At 56.0% G+C, this 9,281-nt stretch overlaps 3 protein-coding genes across 3 annotated transcripts; 1 reads left to right on the top strand and 2 right to left on the bottom strand.

Moving 5' to 3' along the window:
- The first annotated feature begins 32 nt into the window (after nt 1-32).
- CAOG_02119 (Csnk2b protein) lies at nt 33-2,102 on the top strand. The gene is made up of 2 exons (XM_004348819.2): nt 33-48; nt 749-2,102. The coding sequence occupies exon 2, from the start codon at nt 1,109-1,111 to the stop codon at nt 1,844-1,846; it is 738 nt and encodes a 245-aa protein (XP_004348869.1). The 5' UTR covers nt 33-48; nt 749-1,108; the 3' UTR covers nt 1,847-2,102.
- A 63-nt stretch (nt 2,103-2,165) lies between these two features.
- On the bottom strand, nt 2,166-3,197 carry CAOG_02118 (hypothetical protein). Its single transcript, XM_004348818.2, has 4 exons — nt 3,078-3,197; nt 2,832-2,917; nt 2,614-2,732; nt 2,166-2,455 (listed from the first exon to the last, which is right to left on the bottom strand). Exons 1-4 carry the CDS (start codon nt 3,153-3,155, stop codon nt 2,265-2,267), a joined length of 474 nt encoding a protein of 157 aa, XP_004348868.1. The 5' UTR covers nt 3,156-3,197; the 3' UTR covers nt 2,166-2,264.
- Nucleotides 3,198-3,220: 23 nt separating this feature from the next.
- CAOG_02117 (hypothetical protein) lies at nt 3,221-9,198 on the bottom strand. The gene is made up of 9 exons (XM_004348817.2): nt 8,561-9,198; nt 5,440-8,449; nt 5,297-5,329; nt 4,948-5,189; nt 4,757-4,848; nt 4,406-4,676; nt 4,154-4,316; nt 3,695-4,027; nt 3,221-3,608 (listed from the first exon to the last, which is right to left on the bottom strand). Exons 1-9 carry the CDS (start codon nt 9,062-9,064, stop codon nt 3,331-3,333), a joined length of 4,926 nt encoding a protein of 1,641 aa, XP_004348867.2. The 5' UTR covers nt 9,065-9,198; the 3' UTR covers nt 3,221-3,330.
- Between the last annotated feature and the right edge of the window lie 83 nt (nt 9,199-9,281).

Here is a 9,281-nt window from a genome sequence, read left to right as displayed (position 1 = left end):
GAATATGAATCGTGATGAGAGCGCAGTCAGTCCGCGAAAAAACAACGAGTGAGTCGTCCAAAACGCGCCAGTTCCATCAGCTTGTCGCATTGGCTGCAGTTTTCGTTGGGCTTCTACGTGCTGCTGCTGCTGTCCCCTCCCCATTCACCAATGCTGCGATTGCAGTACAAGCATCACACCTTCATTGACGCTCCCACCGCAATGACCTTCCGCCTGAGCTCGGACTGGGCTTTGTTCGGACTGGTCGTCCACGCACTTTTTTTTTTTTTTTTTTTTTTTTTTTGCATCATCGCGCTCGTCGTTTGTCCCAAGGCTACATCATGCAGGCTAAACCTGGCAGACATGCAGACAAGCCTATGAGCACCGCAGCGACGGCAGATACAGAAGCGACCCCGTTAGAAGGAAGGAGAAGGCAAAAAGGAAACGAAAAGAAGGAAAAAGTCGAGATCGCGCCATTGTTGAGGACCAGCGACCTTGCATTGGGGGGCTGCTGGGGGACTCGAAGGGGGTAGGGGCGTGTTGCTAATGGACGTGTGTGCTGACTGCTAAGAGTATGGCACTGGCGATGGAGGGCGACGGCCTTGGCGTCAAAGCCCTGAGCCTTGAGCCTTGAGCGTCCTCTCCTCCATTGTGACCTTTCGTGCTCCCCCTTGTCATCGTGGCGACGCTCTGTGGGACGTAAACCTTGCTAGTCGTTTGCCAATCCTAGTCACTGATTCCGCGTGGAACTTGCCCCTTTTTTGCACAGACAGTTTGTCGTTCCTTTCGTTGGCCCCATTATCCATCAACTTCCCATCTCGTCGAAGCCTCGCAAAGCCAGTCTTCCATCCAAACAAACAAGTCGGCATCGTTCGTGTGCGCTGTTGGGATAAAACTCGTTCTCGCTGCGTCATTCCATCTGTCCGGGGTTTGTTTTGCGCGCGCCGTTTCGCCCGTCTTTCGTTTTGCCTTTGTGTTGTCGTTTTTTTAGCGCGTGGAGTTGATTGCGTGGGCCGTACGACCCGGTCCGCTCAATTTATCCACCCCATATACCACCAGCACGACGTCGTCGTCCCAGTCATCTTCCACTGGCAGCAGTTCCTCGGGCGGCTCCGAGACAGACTCTGACATGAGCTCCGACGAAATTTCGTGGATTACTTGGTTTTGCAACCTGCGAGGGAATGAGTTCTTTTGCGAGGTCGACGAGGAGTGGATTCAAGACAAGTTCAACCTCACGGGTCTCGCAGAGATGGTCCCGCTTTACCGACAGGCCATTGACATGATTCTGGATCTCGAGATGGAGGAGGAGTTGCTCGAGGACCAGCAGTCGGCGATCGACTCTTCTGCAGAGATGCTCTACGGCCTGATTCATGCACGTTACATTCTCACAAATCGCGGCATCATCCAGATGCTAGAAAAGTATCGAAACGGCGACTTTGGCGTCTGCCCGCGAATCTACTGCGAAGACCAAGCCGTCCTGCCCGTCGGTCTCACCGATGTGCCCTCCGAATCCACTGTCAAACTCTTCTGCCCTCGCTGCGAAGAAGTCTACCAGCCACGGTCGGCGCGGCACCAGCAGCTCGATGGCTCGTACTTTGGCCGCACTTTCCCGCACATGCTCTTCACCGTTCATCCCGAATTGCGCCCGCAACGCAACCCGCCAAAGTACATTCCGACCATCTATGGCTTCAAAATTCACCCAACAGCGTACGACGTCCGAGTGTCGTCCACCGCGTCGCCGCTCCCTCCCATCATTGCCAATGCCGGTCTTGCTCAAGCACAACATGCTGCCCAGCAAGCCAACTCTGCGCAACACGGGACTGCCATTTCTAACTCTGCCGCTGCAAATCCAAGTCGAGGGACATAAGAGACTGTGTGCTCTGTGATTTCTGTTTTGCATTGCATTTGGTTTTTCTGAGGGTTTCGCGTGTATTTCAACGCACGCCATTCCCTCTTTTCTCTTTCTCTTTTTTTTCTCTCTTTCTCTCTCTCTCTCTCTTCTCCTTCTGGAGCCGTTAGCAAACACGACGCGAGAGTGAAGGCCCTGGAGCTTGTTTCATCTTTGAATGCCGATCGGGCCTGAAATGTTTGTCAATGAAAAATACACGTTCTTCTCGCCCCAAGCTTCTCTTTGCATCTCGCACATCTTGCTCCATCCATGAGGTGCTCTTGTTGTTGAATTGCGACTCGAAACAACGCTATTGGCATTGAAGAGAGACGAAATGCAGTCATCGTTCAGAAATCACTCCTACAGAGACACAGGGGCTGACCTGATGCACATGTGTTTATTGTTCCATAGCAGTGGGTTCTTCAACTGGTGCGTCTTCTTCTGCTTCTGCCGGGGGAACTGGCGCATCGAATGCGTCGACCAAATCCGCATCGTCGGCAGCCTCGTCACTACCAGCAGCGGCACTCGTACTCCGTCCATTGCTGCCCGCAGATTGGCTCTTTTTGTCCTTGACGGCAAGTTTGAATGCTAAAGAGGACACGCACCAACAAAGGGAGAAGAAGGGTAGGGAGACGGCGGTGAGCCGCAAAACCTCCACACCGAGCATCAAATCACAACTCCCAGCCAACAGCCAACACAAGTCCGAAGCAGCATCAACATGACCAAAAACAGCCACAGCCACAAACCTTCAAGCTCCTGTTGCAGCGGCTCTTGGAGATGGGCGAGGTCGACTGACTCGAGCGCAGCCATCACATCGTTTGCATTGATTGTCTTCCTGTTTGCCTTCTGTGCAATCTCGTTGGCTCTGGATGCAATGCATCAAGGACGGCAGGATAGAGTGGCGATCCACTGCAATGTGAGCTCACAGAGTTGGCGCCAAAAAAACCTATGCAAAACTCTTTACGCAGCAGTCAGGTAGAGGATGAACACGGTGGCCGACTTGGTCACTGCGGTCTTTGCGTCCTTGTTGATACTCAACCCATCAGCGATCTGCTCAGAGAGGGGGGGGGGAAGGGGCAAGCGAATACGATACAAGACGCAGTGAGGCTCTCGAATGCAACAGCGTCTGCTTGGCTCGTTTTTGCTGCTTGCTGCTGTCTCGCTGGCTCAGAAGCTTGCGCAAGTACGTTGATAATACAAAGAGACTCACAGCTTCCTTCACGAGGCGCTGCAGCACCGAGCGAGGCAGGTCGTGCTCGTCGCCAGGTCCAACAATCAAGTCTGCCATTTCTTGTGTGAGTTTTGTGCTGTTGATCTTCTTTGATCGCTCAGACTAGAAGACTGGAATGACTGGTGGGTTTTTGGAGGGAGTGGAATTCATAAATGTACAAAGAGCGTTTAATAACAAGAGAAAATAAGAAAACGAAGGAGAGAGGAGTACTGAGAAAACGAGCAAAAAGAAACTAAGAACGGGATGGCTTGGCAGACACGGCGCAGAGACGCATCCGCTGGGCCAAACGCACGGGGAGTCGCTGCAGCGCACGCTTGGACAGTGTCGCATACCACTCGCCGATGGCACTCACAATGGTGATGGCGGGATGGTCGCGCACGGGGTCGATCGCTTCGCCTTGATTTGGAACAAGCATGAATGGATCGGTGGAAACGGCAGACCATAGAAGTGGGAGGCAATCTTCCAACGTCTCGGCAGCTGCGGCTTTCATCTGCACAGTGACAACCGGATCTGGAAGGGCGGCGAAAGGGAATGTGAGTACACGCAGAACAAATGCACAACCAACAACCGCCTTCCACCCAAAGTCAATGTCGTACCGGGCGCGCGCAAAAAGCCCACGAGTTTCTGCCGGATGAAATCGCCAGTGCTGGCAACCGGGTTGCTTTGAATGGAAATCTTGTGCATCAACCCGAGCAACGTCACCAGGCCCACGACAGACGCGTCCGACAGCTTGCGTGCGGGTGTTCTGCTGTGCTCGGGCACGGCGTTCTCCGACTCTGGATCGGGGTTGAGGTGACCACGCAACCATTCTTGGAACGCCGGCCAAATGTGACCCTGCAGCACCAAGTCGAGCACACGGAGGTGGGTGTGTGCCAACAAGGCAAGAGCCTTGACAATGGTGAAAGTCGCGTCGTCCAGCAACGCATGACCTAGAGATGCAAGGTGAATTGCAGTGAGCGAGCGCCAAGCTCAGTGGCTCAAAGTGTCGAACAACAAACAAGCAGAGGCGCGGCTGTTTTTCGAGTGTCGAATCGCAAATGTTGCATACGACTCACCTTCAGGCTCAATGGCAACGGTGCCCGAAAGTAGCAACTCGGTCATGGCAGTGATGATTGGGCTGACAAGCGCATCCATGACGGCGAGTTCGTCGGCGGCAGCTGGGAGGGTGGCATCCCAGTGTGCCAGCTCGCAAATTTCCTTGAACTGAGCTCGGGCGATCTAACGAGGAAAGCACAAACGGTCGCCGAAAATAACAATCAGTAACGATCACAGTTGGCAACTTTGCGATTCGAGAAGTTTGGACGTACCTGCGAGTCATCGCCGGTCTGCAGCCCAATGCTTTGGCTGGCTCGCATTTTCAGTGCAACTTCGAAGGCTGCCATGATTGCATCCATGTCCGTCACAAGCGGCCGATCCAACCCGTTGTAGCTTTCACAGAGAACGACAGACGGCCAGACGGTCGCGACAGCGTGAACCAACGAAATACGGAAGCTGGAATCCTTGGACAGGAGGTCGTAGAAGAGCACGCGTGCTCGTCGCAGATGACCAATTGCTCGACACAGCCCGGTAAACAGTCGGCTGTGACGGCAAAAATCACGCCAAAATACCAAAGAATGAGTCGAGGCACGACCACGGTGAAAATCTTTCATCGTACTTACCAGACAAGCACGAGTTCCATCATGGGCGCCGAATGCTGTTCGTTAATGATGCGAATGTGGAGGTTCATCAAGGGCTTCAACACATCCCAACCCTGATTTCGGAAACAACAAGGATACCCAACGATTGTCAGCATGCTGGACCGCAACACTCATTTGACAGCGCCAAGACGACAAATGGGGCACTTTCGTACCTGAACTTCGAACGTTTGAACGATCGCATAAAGCAACTGATCTTTGAGCAAGGACAGAGCCTCGCCTTCGGCCTCACGCAGCAGCTGCGAGCCCCAGTATGTCGTGCAATGCGCACAGAGGGATTGCAAGCCGTTCATGAACAGCGACGAGTCGGAAAAGGATTGGGCTGACTGCCACGCCTGGAGCAGCTCAGACATGGGGGCAGAGCCTGAAAGCACGAGTGAAAAGGTCCGGATCATGTCTAGTCAAGGTGATTACCACAAACAAACAACAAGTACTTTTGGTCAGCACCAAAGCCACGCAGAGAGAAGCAACTCGTCACAGAATTCGTTCGCAGCGAGCTCGTACAGGCACCAGCTGGCGTTGACTTGTCTCGAGCGCCTGCCAAAAAAAAACAAACAAAAAACAAACAAAAAACAAATACAAACATCATTCAGGTCCAAGGTCGACAAAACAACACGGAAAGACTCGAGCAGTTCGCGTATGCTTACCAATCTTGCTGGCATCCAACCGGACTCGCTTGGGGTGCTTGGCTATAGGAGAGCTTGGCGCCAATTCCTCTGCCTCGCTGTCGTCGGAAAGGACTGCTGCTGCTCTGCTGCGGCGCGAACGGACGGGAGACACGGGCGATTGCATCATGTCCACACCAAGAGGCGAAACAGGAGGGGACAGTGCGCGAAGCTGAGAATGAAAGTCCTGCGTCCACGCGACCGTTTCGTCGACCGTGAGATTGGCGGCGTTTTGTTGAGCAGTAGTCTGCCCCGCGCGCCGTCTCGACGTCGGTTGAGCAACCTCCTCTTGAGCCGGCGTTGGCGACATTCGGTCAAACCCTAAGGGAGAAACGGAGGGTGAAAGGGCACGCATCTGATGCCCAAATTCGTCGTACCACGCACTCGAGGCCGCGGGCTCGCTGGATGAGCTGGCCGTTGCTGCTGCTTTGCTGCGGCCCGTCGGCTTGGCTCGCGGCGTCGACGACGAGGAGGTTGCGGCGGCGGACGTCCGGCTTGTGGTGGTTTTGGGCAGAGCGGCGGAACTTGACACGGCCCGCGACTGGCGGGACGAGCTGCTCGTTGATGGGCCATTGTACTCGTTCGAACTGTCGTCACTTGAATCAATGAACTCGCTACTAACAATCTTTGGTCGCTGTGGCGGAGCCACCGCCGCCGCCGCCGCCGCCGCCGCCGGTCGAGTTTCGCGTGATCGCGTTCTGGTGGATGCTTGCGCGCGAGAAGATGACGATGAAGTGCCAGCCCGCTCTGCTTGTAGCTGCGCAGCGAGTGCGACGGCTCGTTGATACACTGGATCGGATTGGTCCATCAAAGCAGAACGCGACGCACGTTCAGGTGACGAGGCATCGCTGCTCGAGTCCTCACTCGCACTATCGCCGCTAGCAAGCTCGTCGAATTCTGACGCAGCTCCGGTGCCTTCATCAGAGCTTTCGCTATTCAGGCGCAACCGCACAGACCCTCGGAGCCCAGCAGAAGAACGTTGCTCATGCTGGCCTTGTGGAGAAGCATGTCCGAGCAACGCTTGCCGCGATCTTGCAGCGTCAATGTCAGCCTCCTCGTCAGACAAGGTAGAATCAATGCGCACATTGAGTGCTGCCCCCGCGGAACGAAGCTGTCGTCCGACAGAGCGGAAGACATTCGAGGGCGAGGAGGCGTCGCTTTCGGCCTCGCTGTTGGTGCTGCTATTGCTGCCACCGCTCGTGGCACGACTCCCACTATTACGAGCACTGGCATTAGCATTAGCGCTGCTTCGACTACGGGCAGGCACGGTAACGTCGCTTTCGTCTTCATCCTCGGACAGCACGACGTGGCGGCGTGCTCGTACTTTTTCTGCTCGCGCTCGTCGGGCTGATTGCGTGCTCGTACTTGCGGGCACCTCAGGTGCAGCAGATAGAACTTGGGGCAGCTCGGACTCCGAGGCGGACGATGCCGAAGCGGACGACGAGTCAGACGAGGAGGAAGACTGGGAACTGGAGGAGGAGGAGGAGGAGGCGGAGGACGATGACGACGATGATGACGATGAGGATTCGGAACGAACCCGCGAGCTACGCTGTGAATCAACTCGTAGAGGTCGGGTGGCGCCAGATCGCTTCGGAGAGCTGAGAGTGGGGAGGACAGCTGCTTCGATCGAGGACACTGACGAGCCACTGGATAAACGAGTGCGCCGTTCGGAAATCACAGGTCTGCGAGTGCTCACCGCATGGCTGGTCGTTGCAGAAGGCGCGGCTGGAGCAGACGCAAACTCAAAGCGAGGCAGCACGGCGTCCGCTGCATCATCGTCGCTGATTGAAGCCGCAGCCGCCACAGGAGTCGCTTCTTCAGCTCCCCGACGAGCTGCTGCGGCAGCTGCGGCACGTGGCCGAGATCGCGGAGGTCGCGCTGAATTCAAAGCCTCCGCCGTCGCAGCGGAATGGCGTGAATCCTTCGCCCGACCACTCCTGCCGTTGCTGGATGACACGCGCGACCTTGCTCCGCGTCCACCCACGCTAGTGGAGGCGGTGGACGGACTTGCGGCAGTCACGGAAGGCTCTTCGAACGAAATGCTGGCCAAGGAGAATAAGGGCGAAGCGATTCGCACACGGCTTGGATCGTCCTCTACCGTGACAAACTCGGATGCGTCGGCATCATCCGACGGGCGAGCAAAATCGCTGTCCAGCAAATCAAACTCTTCATCGCTCGTCTCATCGTCGTCGCCACCACTATCCGTGTGATCAGACTGACTGCCTGTGTCTGCAGCGTCCTCCGCTTCAATGTCAGCTGTTGTGCCCTTGGAAGAGCTGGGCGTGGCAGGCTTGGACACCTTTCGAGAAGCGCTGGGTGTAGATGTAGCTCTTGGCGACTTTTTCCGCGGCTTTCGTGGAAGCAGACTTGGCATGCGCGGTTTCCGAGGTCGGCGAACGGGTTCGGGAAGGCCCGTGTCTGCGGCTGAATGCAGAGCTGCTTCGAAATGCACCCGCTGCGCATCAAGGGCCTGCTGCTTTTCGCGACGCACGAGATCGAGGGGTGGCGGCCGGCCTTCTGTCACTTGCTGCACCAGCCGTCGAGCCATGCTGTCCTGCACCCAGACGACAGGGGGCGATGCGGCTCGCTGGAAGTGCCGACCACTACTATGGCTAGTACTGCCCAAATCCATCTCCAAGTCATCCCAGTCAGCTTGAGCTTGTGGTACATTGAAGCGCACCATCGTGTCTGGGTTGAAACTCTCGGCCGCCTCGCGAAGGAGCCGGTAGTCTTGCGTCCGCAGCTCCAAATCCTGCTGCAAGGACCGTATTTGCCGCGCACGCTGGGACAATTGCTGGCGCATGTTCTTGGCCACCTCCTCGTGCTTGTCACGGTCGCTGCGAAACGCCTCAATCTCCAAAATGTCGCGCTTCAGCTGGTCGAGGTGGAATCGCGACGCGACCAACTTGTTGTTGCGAACCTCAACGTCGTGCTTGAGCTGTGCAATTTCGGCGTCCTTTGCCGCAATGGTCTGTTTCAAAGGCAAGTTGGACTGTGTCGAACAGGTCAAGAAGTACGCATGTAAAAGCATTGTATGTTCAGACAGGGTGAGGATGCAAAAGTCACTTTTGGGCAATCGTGTACGTAGCTTCATGACGCTCACCTGAATCACCCGCTCGAGCTGGATCTGCAATCCAATGACCTCTTCTTGCGACTGTGCAAGCTGGAACGTCGTCAGCGCGAGGTGGTCTCGCAGTAAGATGGTCTGCGATTGGGATTGCTTGAGTTCCTGCTGGTTGCGCGAGTACAGTCCCAGCAGCTGGCTTGTCTCGACGACCCTCGACTTGAGCTTGTTGTTCGATGCACGCACTGCGTCCAAGCGCTTTTGGGTCGCGACGCACGCATCGCAGCTCATCATCGCGGTCGTCGTCGGCTCGACCTCGTGTGGCGTCGGTGGAGCAGCCGAGTCGGGTCGCCACTCAGACCCCGCACGCGCTCGGTCGTCCATCCCGGCGCCATCCTGCACACTTGCTGGACGGTGGTGGTGAGTGACAGTCGTGTTGCCGACGGCAGTGTTGTCCACCACCAGCAGCGGCGGCGGCGGCGGTGGTGGTGGTGGTGCATCCGATGTCGTCGGGTCTGTCACCGCGGGCGGCACAACGTCCATGGCTGCAACACACCTGCCCACTCCCGCGCAGCTTCAGCTCGGAGGAGTGTTGTTGTTAGGGTAGTAGTTCTGTAATTTATAGGAAGCTTCCCAGAAGTCAAGTAAGACCCCACAGGGATATTGGAAGACCTGCTGAACCCAAGAGTAAGACTGTCCTCCATCGCTCAGTTCAAGTCCAAGTCCAAGTCCAAGTCCGAGTCCCAAAACCGACCTCGAT

Source organism: Capsaspora owczarzaki (genome assembly GCF_000151315.2).
Source record: "Capsaspora owczarzaki ATCC 30864 unplaced genomic scaffold supercont2.3, whole genome shotgun sequence".
In the NCBI taxonomy this organism is placed as follows: Eukaryota; class Filasterea; order Ministeriida; family Capsasporidae; genus Capsaspora; species Capsaspora owczarzaki.
This window is presented reverse-complemented; position numbering and strand designations above follow the sequence as displayed.

Excerpts from the sequence above, each read along its gene's own strand:
- CAOG_02119 (XM_004348819.2), top strand. The coding sequence starts at position 1,109 with ATGAGCTCCGACGAAATTTCGTGGATTACTTGGTTTTGCAACCTGCGA.
- CAOG_02118 (XM_004348818.2), bottom strand. The coding sequence starts at position 3,155 with ATGGCAGACTTGATTGTTGGACCTGGCGACGAGCACGACCTGCCTCGC. Across the intron at positions 2,918-3,077 it reads AGCGCCTCGTGAAGGAAGCT|ATCGCTGATGGGTTGAGTAT; the intron begins GTGAGTCTCTTT and ends CTCTCTGAGCAG. Across the intron at positions 2,456-2,613 it reads GCTGCAACAGGAGCTTGAAG|CATTCAAACTTGCCGTCAAG; the intron begins GTTTGTGGCTGT and ends TGTCCTCTTTAG.
- CAOG_02117 (XM_004348817.2), bottom strand. The coding sequence starts at position 9,064 with ATGGACGTTGTGCCGCCCGCGGTGACAGACCCGACGACATCGGATGCA. Across the intron at positions 8,450-8,560 it reads AGCTCGAGCGGGTGATTCAG|TCCAACTTGCCTTTGAAACA; the intron begins GTGAGCGTCATG and ends TGTTCGACACAG. Across the intron at positions 3,609-3,694 it reads GGGCTTTTTGCGCGCGCCCG|ATCCGGTTGTCACTGTGCAG; the intron begins GTACGACATTGA and ends CCGCCCTTCCAG.